This window comes from Balaenoptera musculus, chromosome X, assembly GCF_009873245.2.
Source record: "Balaenoptera musculus isolate JJ_BM4_2016_0621 chromosome X, mBalMus1.pri.v3, whole genome shotgun sequence".
NCBI lineage: Eukaryota > Metazoa > Chordata > Mammalia > Artiodactyla > Balaenopteridae > Balaenoptera > Balaenoptera musculus.
In genome coordinates this window covers 57632457-57654091 of record NC_045806.1, presented here as the reverse complement: position 1 = coordinate 57654091, position 21635 = coordinate 57632457, and the positions used below count along the sequence as shown (strand labels likewise).

General features: G+C 39.3%; 1 protein-coding gene and 1 non-coding gene across 14 annotated transcripts in view; both read right to left on the bottom strand.

The window, feature by feature from the left end:
• The window catches only part of TAF1 (TATA-box binding protein associated factor 1), a 93234-nt gene that overhangs the window by 29501 nt on the left and 42098 nt on the right, over positions 1 to 21635 (bottom strand). For all 13 annotated transcript variants that reach the window (XM_036839230.1, XM_036839226.1, XM_036839222.1 and 10 more), the window contains 7 exons: positions 19016 to 19124; positions 18701 to 18799; positions 18232 to 18409; positions 15014 to 15081; positions 13151 to 13273; positions 11274 to 11366; positions 11111 to 11195 (listed from right to left, as the gene is read on the bottom strand). In XM_036839230.1, coding sequence (XP_036695125.1) covers positions 11111 to 11195; positions 11274 to 11366; positions 13151 to 13273; positions 15014 to 15081; positions 18232 to 18409; positions 18701 to 18799; positions 19016 to 19124 — 755 coding nt within the window. The remainder of the gene's footprint in view (positions 1 to 11110; positions 11196 to 11273; positions 11367 to 13150; positions 13274 to 15013; positions 15082 to 18231; positions 18410 to 18700; positions 18800 to 19015; positions 19125 to 21635) is intronic.
• On the bottom strand, positions 8189 to 8295 carry LOC118889373. Its single transcript, XR_005018509.1, has one exon. It is a non-coding gene; the product is annotated as a U6 spliceosomal RNA (small nuclear RNA).

Here is a 21635-nt window from a genome sequence, read left to right as displayed (position 1 = left end):
AATAACTCTGAGGTTTCCAGATGTAGCTACTCAGTGACGCTAGTACCTCATTCAACCCAGATTGGAAACAGTAAAGGAGTGAGTCAAGTAAAGGACAGAGGGAGAAAACTGGAATAGAGAAAGGCTGGAAGAACACTCAGTTTGAAGCATGTTTCAAGTTCCACTGGGACATCCAACAGGAAATGTTCAGCAGGTGGTTGGGATATATATAGATCTTTCCCCAGAATAGAGTTGAGAGTCATCAGGGAAGAGGTAGTAATTGAAGTTGTAGGAACAGGCAGAAGAACATTCAGTAAAGGAGATTGAAAAGGAATGGTCAAAGAGGTAGGAGGAAAGTAAGAGCTGAAAGTTGTTATGAAGCCAATCATACTACAGTTTCAAGGAAGAAATGGTCAGTAATGTCAAATACTGGGGTGAGGTCAAGATAAGGACTTGAAAAGTGCCCACTATACCAGGCAATTATGTAATACTGTTCACTTGGTATGCCGGGCAGGGTAGAACCAGATTAAAGCTAAGTGAGGCATGAATGGCAGGTAAAGAATAGGAGAGAGACGTTACATATTCGTTTAAAAGAAAAAAGAAAAGAAAAGAAAAAAAAAGAAATCCTCATCCATGCTACAACATGGATGGTTGAACCTTGGAAACATTATGCAAAGTGAAATACAAGCCAGACACAAAAGGACAAATATTCTATGTACTGTATGATTCCATTCATATGAGGTACCTAGAAGAGGCAAATTCACAGACAGAAAGTAGAATAGAGGTTACCAAGAACTGGGGGAATGGGAGAATGTGGTGACTGTTTAATGAGTACTGAGTTTCTGTCTGGGATGATGAAAAGGTTCTGGAAATTGACAGTGGTGATGGTTGCACAACACTGTGAGTGTACTTAATGCCACTGAATTGTAAACTTAAAAATGGTTAAAAAAGGTAAATTGTTATGTTGTGTAGATTTTACCATTTTTATGATCAAAAGAGATTTTATTCTCTTCAGTGATGTGAGAGACTTAACCTGTATGTAGGAATACTTATATCTTGGCCCCAATCTAAGGAGAGTCATTGACAAAAAAAAACAAAGAACCTTAATATTTATTAATGGCCAAACTTACAGAGTAGTCTCAAGGACAGACTTAGAAACTAGTATACAGAAATACTTTAAGCATTATATTAACCTATGAACAATACTATTCTTCAAACTGATTGAAACCTTTAGATTTAATAATCACTTTGGGGGCGGGGAGCACATGTACAACAGTAGCAAAACTTTTAAATTAACTAGGAATAGGGACTTCCCTGGTGGTGCAGTGGTTAAGAATCCTCCTGCCAATGCAGGGGAAACAGGTTCGATCCCTGGTCCGGGAAGATCCCACATGCCGTGGAGCAACTAAGCTCGTGCGCCACGACTACTGAGCCCACGCACCGCAACTACTGAAGCCCACGTGCCTAGAGCCCATGCTCTGCAACAAGAGAAGCCACTGCAATGAGAAGTCCGCGCACCGCAACGAAGAGTAGCCCCTGCTCGCTGAAACTAGAGAAAGCCCACGTGCAGCAACGAAGACCCAATGCAGCCAAAATTAAAATAAATTTATAAATAAATAAATTAATTAATTAACTAGGGAAAAACTCAACAAGAAAAAAGTAGATGCTCAATAGCAACAAAAACTATAAAACATATAGAAATAAACAAAAGATGCCTAGAAATTATACAAAAAACCTAGAAGTTTTTGTTGCGGGAGGTAAAAGAAAATGTGAACAAATGAAGAAACATGAGCTCCTAGATGAAGAAACGTATTATTATAAAGATATACACTCTCTTCAAATTAATCCACAAATTAAAATGTCAATATTATCTACCTACCTACCTATCTATTTATGGACAAGATGGAATCTAACAAAAATGATCCTAGAGTGTATTTAGGATACTTGGGTGAAGACAGTCTAGCAGAGGAATTTAAAATTATAAAGTCTGAATGATGATCACAGTGATACTATCTGGTGGTAACAGTGCAGATTGGATAAACAAACACATAAAACAAAATAGAAAGCTCCAAAATAGGTTCAAGAATATATATAAGAATTCAGTATATGATAAAGGTGGTATTTTGTACTAATGTAGAAAAGGATAGTCTATTCCATAAATACAACTTGGACACTGGCTGATCCTTTGGAAGAGAAAATAAGTTAGATATTTACCTTATACCTTAGATTCTATTTATAAAAATCAATAAACATTCAAACGTTTAAAATGTTATATGTATTAGAAAAAAATACAGTTGGATATCTTGGGGGTAGGGAAGGTCTCTTAAACAATTATACCAAAGATAGAAATCATAAAGGCAAAGACTGATAAATGTAACTACATAAAAATGAAGTTTCTGTATGTCAGAAAATACCATAAACCTAAAAGACCTCTGGGCATGATAGAGTAACTGCTATTGGACTAGTCTTCCCACTGTAACCGGAAAACTGGAAAAAACATATGAAACAACTGTTTCCAACCAGGAAGTATAGGACTGTGATTCTTGGGAGAAAGGAAATAAAGGAAGTGAGCCCTACAATTGTCCTTGGCTTTCTGCCAAACCCAAGAAAAGCACAGCAGTCTCGCTAAGCCATAGAGCCAGATAGTGGAGTCTGAGGAGGCTAAAACAGCTGTAAATTGCAGGACAGATCTGGAGAGAAGAGAACTCCACAGAAAAATAACCTAAGATCTTCAGAAAGGCTCTCTTGAGTCTTCAGCTGAATACTAAGCTGCACACATACATGACAAAACTCCGGAAAGAGTCCTATAAGCAGAACAACTATTAGAGCTCACACAGGGTTGGGAATTACTCAAACAAAAGTGTAGGAAAAAACTACCCTAGAGATTTTTTGGGTAAATTTATTTTTTATCTAATCTAGATTGTAGGGTCCTATTGAGCATTCTAAAACATCAGGCACTCAGATTTTATGATATATCATCTACTTATTGTAGGTAAGATGGCTTCTTCTTGGAGTTGACTTTTTGGTTTGAAGAACACCGGAGGAGGAACTTGCTAGGAAATTCTTTGGGAAAAGGGATTTCGTCATGAATAGCTCGGCATAATCTATTGGTAGACTATGCAGTTTACCTTAAATTTAAATCAAACGTTAAGTATTAAGGCCTCTGCCAACTACTTAAGACTTTGTGGCTTTGTTAAGACCAGTAAAAAATGTGGGCTGTGTTTTTCAGATAGGATTTCTTTATCTGTATGACTCTCTCACTGACATGGAATGTTGTGTGCCTTTTAAGACTACTGCAAATAGTTCCAATCCCAAGTTTTGGGTTTCCTTGATTATTAACATTCCTTCAAATGTAATTTGAACATGAACAGAGGCTCTGAGATTGATTCAGTACCTATGTGGTATCTGGAAGGCCTAAAGGCCTAAACTCCGATATCAGTGTGCAGTCCATCACCACCACCTCAAGTACAAGACTGTGTCCTCCAATGTGTACTGCATACTTCCAGGTGCAGTTTCATCTGGAGTATTACTTATCTTCCACTTGTTGCCCGATGATAACCTTAGTGTTAAGCATTCTAGCTATGTACAATATAGCTCATGTGTCATATACATGATAATACGGGATATGTCAATGAAGGTATATAAAATGCTATGGAAATACGCCACTATGCAGTGTGATATTATGTGTGAAGGATCTGAATGGAAAGAGTCAAAATAATGTTAACTAGAGATACCATTCTACTAATTTTGGTTAGTAAAATTTTTTGAAATAAAAATTTTAAAGCAGGGAATAGATTCCACATGGACTTTGTTACTGTTAATTAGAAACAGGCAGGTTCGTATCTGGCCAAACCAACACAGTTTTAAACAAAAGTATTATTTTGTGTATAGTACCTGATGGTAGGAAACATCTCATATGTGCCTTCAACTCCATGATGGGTGTCCTTTTAGTATAAAAAATGTGACATTTCTTATCTCATGACACCACTTACCCTTACAGCCCTATTCAGAGGTTTCTTACACTCTCACCCACTGGTTAAGGATGTGGGGAAGACAGCCTTCCAGGCTGTCCACTGCTGCTACCAAATTATTATTTACTTCCCCTTGGGGAAAAGAAAAAAATCCCTCCTACTTTGAGGCTTGTTCTCTACTATGCCAGAGGTTGAAAACCAGCTGCCTTGGAGCCAGATTTGGCCTGCAGATAGATGTTTTTATTTGGCTTGCACAGTTAAAAAAATTTTTTTTAACTATTTGCAAATACGAAAAAATTGGGAAATGTCATACACACACAAATCCAGATTTTCAGCTTCTCCTGAAAAATTAAGATACCTAGTGACACTGGATACTCATCTCCTTAGGAAAACAATCAGATGTAGTAAAGTACAAGCCTCTTTAGATGGAATATGTACTCTTCCAGTTTACCACAATCCACACCTGGCCCACCTCACTCATTTACATTACTTGCCTGGCCCCTATAGGCCACTTGAGTCTGAGATCTTTGCTCTTCACCTTTACTCACCATCATTAACCTACTCACATTCACCAAGGACTTGCACACCTGGCACAATCTTCTTGGCTCCAAATCCCTCCCCATCATGGTGGGTTACTCTAACGTTCACATGTACCACCCATCCAAAATCCTTGCAAATCTTCATGCCAATGGTTCGCATCTCCACTCCAGCCAAACATATCCATGACTATATCCAGAATGTTGTCTTTACTAAAAACTGCTTCACCTCTGAAAGTTTCAATGCCAACATACTACACTTCCTTATCACAGCCTTGTATCTGTCCAGTTTTTTCATTCTCTCTCGCTCTGATCTCAAGGAAACTTGCATCCCCATTAACTCCTGTCTCTATCAAGCCTCTCCTGGCTTTAGTTCAAAAACTAAGGCAATGTGTAGCAGTATACTGAAGAAAGCTATAGGATCACTGTCATTTATCTTTCTTCATCAGCAGTTTTACTTGAAGATGGAGGTGAGAGTGGGGGTGGGGGAGGGGGAGGATATAAAATAATTTGGTAAGAAATTTGAAACATGTTAAAGTACAAAGAGATTTCGCCTAATACAAAATCAGTATAAATTTAAAAGATAAAACATGAATTGCCAAAGAAATTTCAAGCTTTTGTAGAGCTGCTTTGGGATAGTCCCCCTAAACTAGAGGCTACGTAGTCATAATCCTCTGCTATAAAGGGACCTTTGGTGACAAAGTTTGAGAAGCTCAACCATCAACTTTTTTTTTCTTGCTAACACTGTCAATTCCCGATCTTTGTGACACATCCAGAAACAAAATCCCAATCCTGAATCAATTCTACCATCTGCCTTGTTTCCTCACGTGGTTTGATGAGCACTGACAAGTTACCCAACTGTGCCAATTGATGCTGTTATAAAAATGAATGATCTCCAACTTCAGCTGGACCCTCAAAGTTCCTACAACAGATAATTCAAACCCTTATCTACATTTCTCTTCAAATTCTCTCTCCCACCACCTCACCCACTCTTAGCAAAAAACCCCGTTTCCTACTTTGCAGAGAAAATGAGAGGCTACTGGGCAGAAACTTTCTCAATGTTTATATTCCCATTCTCATAGGGATCCTATCTTATATTCTTAATTTTCTTCTCTTTCACCTATACAAACGTCCCCTCTGTCCAAATGCCTTCGTCCCCTCCAAAACATTGATTACAGTCTTCCATCTTCCCTTCACGGGCAAATTTCAGTCTCCACTTAATTCTCACTCATTTATATCTTCTGTAGTCTGGCTTTTGATTCTACCACTGCACTGAAATAGCTCTTCTAATGACCGTTCTCTTTGGTCTTCTCTGTAGCACTTGACCTGTTGGCCATTTTCCTCTTCTCTTGGTTTCCAGGACATTACTCTCTTCTGGTTTTCCTTCTTTCACTCTGGTCACTCCTCAGTATTCTCCACCTGATCCCTTAAATGTTGATTTGGTATTTGTCAAGTATATTCTCATCCTACATTCTCTCTTAACAGTGGTTCTTAACTTTTTTGGGTCACATACAACTTTGGTAATATGATAAAGCTATGGTCTGAAAAACATACAACCATATTTCACCTACAGCATCAGGGGGTTCAAGGAATGTACCCTACTCCCTATTTGAGCTCATCCACTTATATTTTTATATGCTGATGATTTGAAAAAAATATCCATATGTACAAATAGTACAGACTTCTCTTCTGAGCTTTGGACCTCTATATAGCTAACTACCTACTGAAAGTCTTCACTTGGATGTCCTATCTCAATACAAGATAGCCCAAATTGAACTCTACCACTTTTCTCCAAAACCACTCCTCCTGTATTTCCTATTACAGTCAGCCCTCTGTATCCACAGGTTCTGCAACCATGGAAATCAACCAACTGTAGATTGAAAATATTTGCAAAAAAAATTCCAGAAAGTTCCAAAGAGCAAAACTTGATTTTTCTGCACACTGGCAACTATTTACATTGTATTTATAACTACTTACACAGCATTTACATTGTATTGGGTATTGTAGGTAATCTAGAGATGATTTAAAGTATATGGGAGGATGTGTGTAGGTTATATGCAAATACTATGCCATTTTATATAAGTGACTTGAGCAACTGTAGATTTTGGTATCCATGGGAGTCACGGAACCAATCCCCTGCAGATATCAAGGGACAACTGTATTAGTCAATGGCACCACCAGTTTGCCCAAGTCAGAATTCTGAATGTCATCTGACTTATCCATCCTTCCAAAAAACGGAAATTTCTTTATTTTTAATTACAAAAGTATTTCATGCTCAATTAAAAAAATTCAAACACCTAAGTACAAAAAAGTATAAAGTGAAGATTATCCTCCACCTCTCCCTTTAGTAATTCTACTCTGTGACAACAATTGAACAAAACAGTGACTGAGCCCTTTAGATGGGGGATGTGCTCTCCAGTTCATCCATTCCTACTGAGCCTGTTTTACTCATTTATGTTACCTGTCTGGCCTCCATAGGATCTGAATTTGCAACTCCTTCTGTAAATACTGTTGAGTGATCTAGTTTTCAACAGTACATATCTTGGATATATTCTGGTATCAGCATATGTAAGGTACAGCTTTATTTGTTAGCTAATCTACCATTCTGATGGCTAAACAGTATTCTGTCATATAGATGTACCGTAATTTAACCAATTTCCTATTGTTGGATATTTAGAATGCTCCTATATTTTTGCAATTACAAACAATTTTGCAATTACAAACATATGTACATTTGTATGTATGCCTTTGCAAACCTGTGTGGAGTATTCCTTTGAGAGATGAACTTGCTTAGTCAAAGGGAATACACATTTATAGTCCTCTAAAAAGTTTGTACTGATTTATGTTCTCACCAAGAGCATAAGAGTACTTGGCATCATTTTGAATTCTCCCTGTCCTTTACCCATACCCTCAACTTCCAACCATTTATGAAGGTATCAATCCTACTTCCTCAATATCTCTACCATCTGTCCCCATCTTTCCATTCTTATTGCTACTTAACTTAGTTCAAGCTCTCAGTACTTTTAACTTGGACTGCTGTCAATAGTTTCTTTACTGGTCTCCATATTTCATTTCCCTTCCTATCTATTCTTCAGATAGCTTCCAGAATGATCTTACTAAAATACCTGTTATGGTGGTCTGTCCTTTTAAAGGCATACTAGGCCTTTCATTACTTGGCCCCATCTAACTTTAAAAACTAATCTCTTAACACCAAAACTAGCTCCCACTTTGCACCCTAGCCAAACTCAACTATTTGCACTGCCCTATCCAAAGCACTCTCATCTTTTTAGCATTTGCACTCTCTACCTGGAACTTCTTCCCCACTCTTCTCCACTTGACTATTTGCTTGGCACAGCAGGTGCTCACTAAAGAATTAGCTACAATAATCATCATCCTTCAAAATTTAGCTCAAAAATCACCTCCTCATGAAAGAGTTTCCTGCCTTCCATACCAGTAGAAAACTTGAAAAGATGAAAATGAAGGCAACCGCAACCTTACATCTCAGAAATAATCACTTATCACCAGCACGTCTTTTTTCTATGTATCTTTTCTTAAAAGCATAACTGAGATGACATAAAGTTATGTGTTCTGCTTTTCTCACTTAACATTCTAAGCACTTTTGTCATTAGTTTGTTTTTTTTTAACACCTTTATTGGAGTATAATTGCTTTACAATGGTGTGTTAGTTTCTGCTTTACAACAAAAAAATATGGAACGCTTCACGAATTTGCGTGTCATCCTTGCGCACGGGCCATGCTAATCTTCACTGTATCGTTCCAGTTTTAGTATATGTGCTGCCAAAGTGAGCACTGTCATTAGTTTTTAAAATAAGCTTTCAATCTTTACATAGCAATCCATCATACAGGTGGCACAATAACTAGTCATTCCCTTTACATTAACCGTTCAGGTTATTTCTAATTAATATAAACGACATTATCATGAACAGCTTTGTCTATATCTCTGATTAGGATAGATTATCCTACCACGTGCTAAGCACTAACATGCATTATTTTATTTAATCCTCACGATAGCCCTCTGAGGAGGGTATTATTATTTTCCCCATTTTACAGAAAAGAAAGCAGAGTCTAAGTTACTTGTCCAAAGTCACAGCGCTATGAAGTGGTGGGGCCAATATTCAAATTCAAGTCTACCTGACTATAAAGTCTGTTCACTTAACTATTTTTAAGTCTCAATGCTGTCAAAGAGCTTTCTAAAAATGTCTAACAATGTTACACTGCCAACAGCATATGTGAGAGTACCTGTCTCACTAGCACTTTGAATACTTCCATTAAAAAAGAAATTGAAAAAAAAAAAAGAGAAATTGAGCTCATCTAATAGGCAAAAAAATGGTCTGTTTCAATTTGCATTTCTTTGATTACTAGGTACAACTGAATATTCATTTTCATTTGGTATTTAATTTTTGTTTTCTGTGATTTGTCCATCTGCCCTCTTCTCATTTCAATTAGCATCTTCTGGGTTTTTCTTGTTGCCTTACATAAGCTCCTCATAAATCTGCCCTCTATCTTCAGGCAGCCATTACCAGGCCAAGCATCCTCTCTGTAACACTCTTGCTTGCTTATTACTTGTTATACTCATTTTTAGACACCTGTGAGCCTGCCAACTTCTATTACCAGAATTTTGGCTGATTAGCTTTAGGTGCTTTCAGGAGACAATAATGGAGAAATAAATGACCTGACAGAAGTCATTTCCACTTTGCAATCAGCAATAAGAAGGGCACAAGGGACGATGCAGATTCTTTTAACGCAACCCAGATGGAACAAAAGTGGAAGGCTCATCTCCTACAACTTCTCTTTTTTTTTTTTTTAATTTATTTATTTTATTTATTTATTTTTGGCTGTGTTGGGTCATCACTGCTGCGCGCGGGTTTTTCACTAGTTGCGGCGAGCGGGGGCTACTCTTCGTTGCGGTGCACGGGCTTCTCATTGCGGTGGCTTCTCCTGTTGCGGAGCACGGGCTCTAGGCATGTGGGCTTCAGTAGTTGTGGCTCACAGGCTCTAGAGCACAGGCTCAGTAGTTGTGGCGCACGGGCTTAGTTGCTCCGCGGCATGTGGGATCTTCCCGGACCAGGGATCGAACCCGTGTCCCCTGCATTGGCAGGCGGATTTGCAACCACTGCGCCACCAGGGAAGCCCTCCTACCACTTCTCTTAATGAAATATATAGGTTCTAGTCAAGTACAGTTCCTTGAACTTGCCCTGTTCTTTCATTCCTCCATGATATTCTATTCACTATACCCAGAATACCCATTTCCTCATCTGTCTTTCTGGTTGTCCCCTCCGTCACCTCCTCTTTCTAATTCTCTGTCCCTTCTATCTGGCAAACTTAACAGCCACACTACTTGGGTTCCTGAATATTGTGCAGAAAAGTCATACAATCAGGTGGATTTTTAGCTGAGACCTCAGTATGCTAGGCAATTCTCTCAAATGCCCTTAGCTCCCTCTTCCGTTTTGCTTCAGGAGTTATTTGGGATTGTCATTTTGCTGCCTAATTCTTTCAACGTTTTTCCATTTAGGATAATGTAAAAGCTCTTAAGTATGACACACGGCATACACTAGGCCCTCTTATGATTTGACACCTGTCTACTTCTCTATATATAACCAGTCATTCATCAACATGTACACTTAACTGCAACCCCAATAACTTGTTTCTTAAACCCAAGATGTAATTTCAGGTCCCTGTGCCTTCATATATTGCTCTTCTCCCTGCCTAGAACGCTTTCTCCTCATTTTTTGGTTAGCAAACTCCATTGATCTTTAGAACTCAGCTTAAGAAAACTCTCTTCCCGAAAGCTTCCTCTAATCCCACTCTGATTTAGATATCCTGTTTCTGTTTTCCTTTGGCACTCTGTGAATGCATCTAGCATAATACTTAAGTTCTGTAATTTTTCTTTTCTGTTTTCCCAACTAAACTATAACCAATTTGGAGGCAGAGAACATATCTAATTTGACTTTATATTTGTAACATCTATCAGTGCCAACACACATTAGGTGCTCAACTGATGTTCACTTAAGTGAGCCATTCAAAACTGAACTGTATTAACTTGTTTATGAAGCCTTCCCTAACCCTTAGGTGAAGGTACTCCTTCCTCTCCTCTAGGGCACTTTGTACATCCTTCTAATATAGCCCTTGCCAAGCTGCATTTTAACTGTTTCTCTTCACTGACATGAGGACAATGATATCTTTCCCACTGGTAGATTAAGTAGCTAGCACAGCACCTGAGATACATTATTCAATCATTTCACATATTGAGCAAAAACTCCATGCTCTGAGGAAGCACACCCATAGGTGAGTTTTCACATCTCATGGAAAGCAGTGATGGCCCAAAGTAATATCCATTTGATTTTTATTCTCATCTCATTTTTCGGTGCTTTCCAAAGTTTAGAAAATAAATATACGTTGTTTTTTCATCATTAAATGTTATTAGCAAACTTTACAGAACACACTAAAGTACATGCCTGTTTTAAAAAAAATGCAGAGTAAGTCACATGACTGATTCTGCTGACTATCATGGCTCAAGCCTGCTTTATGCACTTAAATTTTAATAATGCTAACTAATGTTGGATGGATATATTGATGGATAAGAGAAAAAAAGGAGAAATACCCACCGTTGTATTTAACACTGTTGGCCAGAATAAGGTTGACATCGTCTAGAAAGCTCTCCCGACTCTGATACTTGTGCTTGGAGATATTCTGTGATTAAAAGAATCAGGGACTCAGATACACAAAGTTACTTGGTTCCCAAAAGACATTTTAGACCAAATCACTCACCTTACGTATGGTCTCTAAATCCATTGGACTGACAATCACTTTGTAATAATCTGGAACAAACTTCTTATTAACTGGGTGATGAAATGGCCAAGACTAGCAAAAAGAAAGCATGAGAAATTAAATGGAAACCATTCTTTATACCAGAGATTCTCAAACTTCACTGGGTCACAAATACTCTTAAGACTCCGACAAAAGCTATGGACCCTTTTCCCAGAAAGACACATAATCATACAAAACTTTGCATATAATTTAAGGGGATTCCTTTATGGGTTCATGTGCCCTGGTAGGGTAAGGATCCCTACTCTATATTCACAATTAAAATCTCTCATTCCCTTGTCCCATGCAGAAGGTTTACACCAGGGGTCCCCAACCCCTAGGCCATGGACCGGTACCGGCCCGTGGCCTGTTAGGAACCGGGCCGCACAGCAAGAGGTGAGCGTCGGGCAGGCGAGTGAGTGAGCAAGTGAAGCTTCATCTGTATTTACAGCCACTCCCCATCGCTCGCATTACCGCCTGAGCTCCGACTCCTGTCAGATCAGCAGCGGCATCAGATTCTCACAGGAGCGTGAACCCTACTGTGAACTGCGCATGTGAGGGATCTAGGTTGCGCGCTCCTTATGAGAATCTAATGCCTGATGATCTGAGGTGGAGCTGAGGTGATGATGCTAGCGCTGGGGAGTGGCTGCAAATACAGATTAGCAGATGATAATTAATGATAATTAGCAGAGAGGTTTGACTGCACAGAGACCATAATAAATCAACGGCTTGCAGACGCATATCAAAACCCTATCAGTGAGTGGCAAGTGAAAACAAGCTCAGGCCTCCCACTGATTCTGCATCATGGTGAGTTGTGTAATTATTTAATTATACATTACAATGTAATAATAATAAAGTACACAATAAATGTAATGCGCTTGAATCATCCTGAAACCGTCCCCCACCCACCATCCGTGGAAAAATTGTCTTCCACGAAACTGGTCCCTGGTGCCAAAAAGATTGGGGACTCTGGTTTATAGCGTTACTGCATACACAACATATGCCTACAACACAAAAGGAAACTCAGTTCAGAATTCCCTAGGGAGGATCATTACAACAAAATGATACACAGAATCAACATGGTACCCCTACCATAAAGTTGCAAGACAAAAAATGAAACAAAAAACAACAAACGCGGGACTTCCCTGGTGGCACAGTGGTTAAGAATCCGCCTGCCAATGCAGGAGACATGGGTTCGAGCCCTGGTATGGGAAGATCCCACATGCCTTGGAGCAACTAAGCCCGTGAGCCACAAGTACTGAGCCTGCACTCTAGGGCCTGTGCGCCACAACTACTGAGCCCGTGTGCCGCAACTACCGAAGCCCGCACGCCTAGAGCCTGTGCTCCACAAGAGAAGCCACCGCAATGAGAAGCCTGCACGCTGCAACAAAGAGTAGCCCCCGCTCACCACAACTAGAGAAAGCCCGCGCGCAGCAACGAAGACCCAACGCAGCCAAAAATAAATAAATAAATAAATAAATAAATAAAAAGACAATGAATGCTGGGTAATTATCAAACTCTCATTTGTTAAGAAGCACCTCTAAATCCAAAACCTCCCATTAGCTGGCATCCTAATTTCTCTCCAGGGCTATTCAGGAGCATTAAAATACTGAATGCCAACAACAGGTATAAAGAACCTCTCTATATCACAGATTCCTGGCCTCTTTGATTTCAATAATGCACTCATAGAGCAAAACGGTTTCTTTTTAAAATTATATACCATGTTGAATTGACAAACACCACGCTCCAGACTCCCCAACATACATACACATGCATACATCCTTTCACCCTTTCCTCTCCCCTGTACTATCTTCACAATATTTAACACACAGACCACTTACATCTGGAACTGCCATCATTTTCTGGGTGACAATGTTGTCCAGAATAAAAGAAAATGCCACTTGGTCATCATCATCCAGCAAGGGGTTGATAGCTTTCTCTAAACGAGCCAATTTGTCTTCTTTCTGACATGAAACAAAGCAAAGGAAAGGCAGGGGTTTCCCTGAGGTATAATCACCATAGAGTACTAAGGATAATTTAAGGTTCAGTTGTCTATTGCCCTTCTCCCAAAAAGTCTAACTTTGAATTGTGGCCTATTCAGTTCCAGACAAAAAGTCCAGATAAGAGAAATAATATTCCAGTAAAAGGATCAAAAGAGATGTACTGGGCTTCCCTGGTGGCGCAGTGGTTGAGAGTCTGCCTGCCAATGCAGGGGACACGGGTTCGAGCCCTGGTCTGGGAAGATCCCACATGCCGCGGAGCAACTGGGCCCGTGAGCCACAATTACTGAGCCTGCGCGTCTGGAGCCTGTGCTCCGCAACAAGAGAGGCCGCGATGGTGAGAGGCCCGCGCACCGCGATGAAGAGTGGTCCCCACTTGCCGCAACTAGAGAAAGCCCTCACACAGAAACGAAGACTCAACACAGTCATAAATAAATAAATAAAAGAACGTGAATTTCTTTAAAAAAAACAAACAAAAAAAAAGAGATGTACTGACCAATTCCTTTAGGTATTCTATCTTCTATTCTTGTAGAACATCAAAAATATACATCCCTGGGCATCAATAGCTTAGCTCCCACAACAAACACATCTTCACCAAATTAAGTTTTAATTATCAGACTGCTTTTGTCATAAAACTATTGCTGAAAACACTGAACACATTATTGTTGAGTAGTGACTTTTGTGTAAGGGAATCTAACCCAATAAATTCATTTTAGACTGTACTAGGAAAAAGTTTGTGTGTCAACTGCTCCATATCCTCACCCACTAAAACTCAGTCTTTTGTTTTTTTGTCTTTTTAAATTTTAGCCTTTCTAAGGGAGGTATGCAGTGTTAACTAATCATGGTTTAAATTTGTATCTCCCCGGGCTTCCCTGGTGGCACAGTGGTTGGGAGTCCGCCTGCCAGTGCAGGGGACACGGGTTCGAGCCCTGGTCTGGGAGGATCCCACATGCTGCCGAGCGGCTAGGCCCGTGAGCCACAACTACTGAGCCTGCGTGTCTGGAGCCTGTGCTCCGCAGTGGGAGAGGCCGCGACAGTGAGAGGCCCGCGCACCGCGATGAAGAGTGGCCCCCGCTCGCCGCAACTGGAGAGGGCCCTTGCACAGGGACGAAGACCCAACACAGCCAAAAAATAAAAATAAATTTAAAAATAAAAAAAAAAAAATTTGTATCTCCCCAATGATCAATCAAGTTGAGAATCTTTTCATGTTTACTGGTCATTTGGTTATCCTCTTTTATGGAATTTCTACTTCAATATTAACATCATCATACTTATATTTTTTAAGCCTATTAAGGTACCATTTTTTTTGTTGTTAAGAAGATGAAATACAGATAGATTATCTTTTAAAAATTAAAATTTCTCCCTGCCAAAACAGTCCCTTAGCTTCAGCTGACTTCCTGGGAAGTCAATTTCCTTGGCCCTTTCTAAAGAGTTATGTGGATTTTATATTTTAATCGTAGCCCTACTATTTAATAGCCATGATGCCCAAGACAAATTAGTTTCTTCTATGGACCTCAGTTTTTCCATCTACAAAAGGGAAGGATTAGACTACATGATTTCTAAGGTCCCCTCCAGACTCTAACGTACAAAAGACCGGCTACTCCCTCATTTCTCTACTCTTCCTTCTGTTACATTCCCTACTTCCTCAATACTGGTACCTGCCAGCTTCATTCTACTGCTTTTCTCTCATTTTAAATGTCTTACCTCTTTAAGTTTTTCATCACAGAGATCCAGCATGGATTGAGAGATCTGGGTCAATGAGTGCTTCGGCCCTAGATAACAGAGGAACAATAAAAGAGATGGGACCACTAAAAATGGGAGGCAAGAGCTACCAACACCTCTCCAGATTTTTAACTCATTTACTTAATCACCTAATATGTGCCAGGCACCAGCCTAGCTGCTGGGTTAGACAAATGTATCAGTCTTATCTCCATTTTTCAGTGCCTAACACATAGCAGATGCACAATATGGATGAATAAACTAATTTTAACCCTCTCCCTTATTTGTGTATATCCATACATAGCAGTACTACTGTCGATACTGTTGCCTTTAATACCTTGAAAATAAAACTATGGATGGGGAATGACAATTTGTTTAAGGATGGCTAAGGAGACCAATGAATGATTTATAATCTTTCCATACTTAGCATACAAAATTTGTGACTGCAATTTTTGTTTGTAGAACTCATGGTTTGTGATGTCCACCCAACATATGGCTAATCCAAAGCCTTTGTCAGAAAAGAACCTCCACCCCACCTCAGACTATTACTTTAGTTTCCCTGAAATCCGTAACAAGAGCTTCACAGAATCCTCCAACTATCTCCTACATTCCCTGCTTATGGCTACCCTAATTTAAGCTCATCATAGGGATAGTGAAAACATTTTCATGTAAAAAAACAGTAATTCTGGCTACTTCCTTTCGGTATACTTTCTTATCTTCCTCTGTCAATTCTTTCGTGTAAGTGCTCCCCAGAGCCTAAAACTCAGCTCTTTTCCCAACTACTTATTAATTAGTTAACAGGGATTTGTTTATTCATTCAACAACTGTTTAATGACTGTCTGTGATATGTTCAATGTTGAGAATAAAGGGAAAATAAGACACAGTCCCTACCTTAGAGAGTTCTTGGTTTAGTCAAAGAAAATGATACGAAAATAAAGCATTGCAAGACAGGGTGTAAGTGCTTGAAGTATCTACAGATGAAATGATATGATGTCTGGAAATACAGGCTAAACAATGAACAAGACTGGCCATATATGCTGGTGATTGTGGAACTGGGTGAATAGGTGCACTGAAGTTTATTTACTTTCTCTCTACTTCTGTATATGCCTAACAATTTCCATAATAAAGTTTTTAAAAAGTGAGTGTAAGTGCAAATAGAGGAATACACTGATTACTACGAACTATGGAGGGGTTGCAACGTGTTTTAAGTTGTTTTACAACAATTAAATCTGAGTACCAGGGAGGAGTAGGGAAGGCTTGTTGTGAATGACAATCGAGCAGTGTTATTAAACAAGAGAAGTCTATCAGGTAGACAGTAGGGCTGAAGAACATTCCAGAGGGAGGAAAAAGTATGCAAAAACATGCTAAGTAAGCAAATTCATGGATACATGAAACAATAAATTTCACAACAGGAATCACAAGTAGTTTGGTACAACTGGAATACAGGTAGGTATGTGTGGAGGAGAAATAGGAAATGGAACTTGGAAAGGCAAGAAGGGACATATTACAATGGTCTCATAGGAGATACAAAGGCACTGGAGATTTTAAGCTAGAGAGTAATTTTTCAAATTTGTGTTATCAGAAAAAAATACCCTGTCAACAGTATGAAGAATTAAGGCAAGCAGCAGAGAGAAAGTCTGGAAGCTATCGCAAGAGGTCAAACAAGAGACGACAAGGGCTTCAACTAAGATACTAGCAATGGAGACCAAAAGGAAGGGGATGTATTCCGGCAAAATTTAGAAGGTACAATTTATGCAACTTAGTGATCTGTGAGTATAGGTCAGGGAGAGTGGAATAACAATGGCCAACATTTCTAGGTTGTACAACTAGATGGACAGCAATACTAGCAATGGTGGCACTACTACTATTAACACTATTATCCGCATTTGGGTATGAGGAAGAAGGAAGGTTGAGTTAGAGGGTGACGTGGTGAAAGTCATAACTTAAATTTCCAAATTTTTACGAACATTGCCACCTCAATGACCCACAAGTACCTCAAGCTCTGTATTTTCAAAGTCAACTCTTACCTTCCCATTCCCCTTCCAAGCTGATTTTTGTTTATGCATTTATCCTTGTCACCTTGAATGACAGTTGGGACTAATAAATTTATTCTTCCTTTGTATGTGTCTGGTACTCTGCTAGGCCCTTGGAATACAAAGATGAATAGTCTCTCTAGGAGGTCACAAAGTGATGGGAAAATCAGATATATAAACAATTATATATAACACATTAAGAGCTATAAAACTTGATTTAATTGTGTTGGGGGGGCACAGAGGATTGAAAAAATGGGTGCTTTGGGCAATCTGAGTAAGTCTTCATGAAGAGATGATATGAGTTGGTCTGGAAATATGAATGGAAATGGAATAAAGGGCACTCCAGACAAAGGGCAAATACTGTACAAAGGCATGAAGACATGGTATAGGATATTTAGTTAAATACAACATAGAGCATAGCAGGAGTCTCTATCTATAGTAGGTCTGGGAGCCAGTCACTGGAGATGAGACTAGATAAATGGGTCAGGCCTGCTTGTGAAACGTATTAAAATCTAGGTACTACTATTGTCCCATGTGTGCAGGTAAGAAAACTGAAGAGGCTATGAGAGGTTAAATAAGTTGTCTAAGGTAACTCAATTAGTAACTGGCAGAGCCATAGTTCATACTCTATCTGTAACCTTAATCCCTACGCTAAGGATACAACTGGAAACCAGAAAACTTTATCCTCTACATGCAGAAGCTATACTGTTTCTTGAACTCTTTAAGACTCAGAAAACAGATTTCTTCCTCCTTGCCTTTCCAGCTTTTGAGCAAAGTAGACATATAACAGCCCCCATAACAGATTTGTAGACCAACTCAAAGACAAATATGGTCAACAAGCACATACTCTGTGGGGGTTCCATCCACACTGAATGCCCCTCCCTTCTGTTTACTTAGGCTCACTCCTATCTCCCACTGCTTCTCATGCAATTGTTTCCTTTCAACAGATTCTCTAAATTCTCTAGAGGATACATAAAAAAGTGGGAATAAAAAGAAGCAATACTTATTAAATGATTAAAATGTACATTACCTGATTTTCATAACCCCAAAATGCACTAATACATTGTAGGTCCTTTCAGTCAGTCCAATCTAGTCTAAATTTAGGACTAGTAAGGGATAAATAAGGATCTGAAAGGTGACCTTTGCAGTCAAAGAACAGGTGATTCTTACCATTGTAGGTTGCACTATTTTTCACAATTAGCTCCAAATGCTCTCTGAACTCTTCCCGAGATGGGTAGAGGCGTTTACGCACATTTTCACGGAGCGTCTGTAAGTCCATTGGTCGGGTGATAATTTTGTAGTAGTCCTTTACAACCTTTGCATTGACTGGAGTGTGGAAAGGGTACGTCTGTGCAAACAAGAACCAGCACCATCCATGAGCAAAGAACAGTTGCCAGACCAATTCCTGAAGACTCTCTCACATCTTACCTGTCTCTACCTGGCCATCAACTCTCAAAGGAATCTTTCTAGATGGAGCAGGTCTGTTTCCTCTACTAAACTGTTAAAAAATAAATGAAAAACTATATCCCAAAGACTTAGGAGTTCCAGGTTCCTAGGACTACACTCTACTGCCATCTATCTGAAATCACACAGAACAGCCTTGCCACCCATACTGTAGATCTGAATGCAATGAACTCACATTTGGAAGATCTCTCATGTCATTGATGATAGACTCCAAAATGGATGACAATGTCACCATGGGGTCTGTCCGGCGCCGGTGAATGGACTTATGAGGTCTCTAAGGAAAAATAAGAAATCAGAATGCTTCTTTAGATTAAAAAAAAATAAACACAATAAATATATATTTTGGAAACCCTGTAATGAACAGTACACGTAATTCTCAGGGCAAGGCCAAAGGGAGAGAAACTAAGGCTATATCAGGGCCATGGCTTGGAGGGCTGGGGGAATTAATGAGAACCCTATCTGGTCAGAAAGCAGCAATGCCAATACTCACATTCAAATAGTCACAGTGAACAGTGGTTCCAACTCGCCGTTTCTTCTTGGGAGGAAGTTGCTGCTTAGGGAACTTGAGAACCAGAGATTTTCTGCGAACCTCATCTGCACTGCAATCAATAACACTTTCATAGTGTGCAGTCCCTATTTCTAGTCCCCAGAAAAAAAGCAATTACAATGAAAAAGTCCAAAGTACCTGAGCATGAGCCTGGGGAGGAAAAAGCCAAACCAAAGGCCAGACATCCACATTCTAAGGCTCAGATCAGGCAAGGCCTCATAGGATCTCCAAATTAATAAAGAACTAGGCAAGCCACAACTTCACCTCAGTTTCCTATTTGGAAGATAAGGGAACTAGGCTAAAGGAATTTCAAGAATCCTCCCAGCTCCAACATTCTATCTTTGGGTTAAAGGGCTAGGAAATTTAACTTACTCAGAATAGAAACAAGGAAGAAATTAAAGCAGGTTTGAAAAGAAAAACTAATTTGAGTCTCCCTCAATCATTAAAAGCCCATCCACCTTTTTCCCTTCCATCATATGGGATCAAGATACTACATTTTCCTTTTCTAATGTGCTTCAAGACGTGACTACTATAGATATTGATAAATTAAATTAACGAGGATGGAAAACAACCCTCAAATCTAAACAGAAACAGAAACAAATGAATATAACTGCATATCAAATTAATTAAAAATTATATATTCAAAAAAGAATTCAAATATATTTTGAATATAATACCCTGACTGTACAACTTCAGTGGCATATAATCCAAGGACAACAAATTACAGAAAACACCTTGAACCTACTGTACAGATTTGTTGTTGGTAGTAGTATTGGTATTGTAATTCTCAAACTATTTTGTACATATCATAGGACAGAGCAAATGAATAAATATATTGATGTTGGGAACCAAAGAAAGGATAAAAATATGAAACGGAGGAAGATGAGGAAGAAGCTGTAGATACAATTTGAATTGGAGGTATTGATATGAAGTTGTGATTTACAATATATGTATATTTCCTAGTTCTGTCTACTAAGGGCCTAGAAGCAATGACATCTCAGTGGCAATGAGCATACCTAACACCTAGATATTGGTTTCTAAATACCATTCCCCAATAAAAGGAACCAGGACTCCCTGAGAAATGGCTGATTCTGGGTCTGGGACAGGGAAATTTCAAGGACAGCCTGGAACATCTCATGCCAAAAAGCAAAGAAGTTTTCAAAATTTATAGGGTCATTTCAAAAGGACACAGGTCAGGCTTGAAGGGATCAAATTTGGGGCAATCTGGCCATCAAAATTAATAATGATGTTAATAGATTTTAATATATTAAAGTTTCCAAAAGAAAGAATTTCAGAATCTATAGTAATACCCAAACAAAAAAGGGAGGGGGAAGCTCTTCACAGAATGCCAGTTAATGTAGAAAGAATGAAAAGAATTAGAAAAACCACCATTAAGCAACCCCCAATGTAATAACTGAGTTATCAGGTAATGATCATCAATGGATGTTAAAACTATTGAGAGAAAGATTGTTAGCAGGATAGACCACAGTCCCTAGTGACACCTTGAAGGCAGCCTCTGAGCAGAGGACCCAGCTGAGCTGTGCCCAGACTCCTGACCCATAGAAACTGAGAGATAATAAATGTATGTTGTTTCAAGCTACTGAAAAAAAAAGGGACTTCCCTGGTGGTGCACTGGTTAAGAATCCGTCTGTCAATGCAGGGGACACGGGTTTGATCCCTGGTCCGGGAAGATCCCACATGCTGCAGAGCAACTAAGCCCACGAGCCACAACTACTACTGAGCCTGCACGCCACAACTATTGAAGCCCGTGTGCCCTAGAGCCCACGTGCCACAACTACTGAGCCCGCATGCTGCAACTACTGAAGCCTGCACGCCTAGAGCCCGTGCTCCGCAATAAGAGAAGCCACTGCAACAAGAAGCCCACGCACCGCAATGAAGAGTAGCCCCCACTTGCCACAACTAGAGAAAGCCCACGTGCAGCAATGGAGACACAACACAGCCAAAAAAAAAAAAAATTAAAAAAAAAAACCAGGATATTCACCCACATATTAATTACAATGGAAAAAACATACCTTTATTATAGAGGAATCTGGGGATTAACACTTTAATAAGATAATCAAAATACTGAGAAAACCTGACGTTATCTGCTTCCTGATGTGGTGCAGTAAGTACATAATACCACCTATGTTGTAATCTTGCCAAAGACATTTACTCTGAATATAATCAATGGGAAAACAGACAAATCCAGAATGTGGAATATTTTATGAGACCATTGGCCTGGACTCTTCAAAACATTCAAAGTCATGAAAACCAAAAAGGTGGGGAGGACAGTTCTAGATTAAGAGAGACTCAAAATACTTAATGTTTGAACTGGAATTGGATCCTGAAGGGGGGTGAGGGGCAGGCAATAAAGGACATTGAGACAACTGGGGAAATTTGAATAAGGACTGAATATTAGATCCTATTGAATTAATGTTAATTTTCTTACGTGTAGGAATAGTATCATGTTTGCCACATCTTTATTCTTAGGAGATGTGTGCTAAAGAATCTGAGTGAAATGCCATGATGCCTAAAACTTCCAAATGCTTCAGCAGAAAGAAAA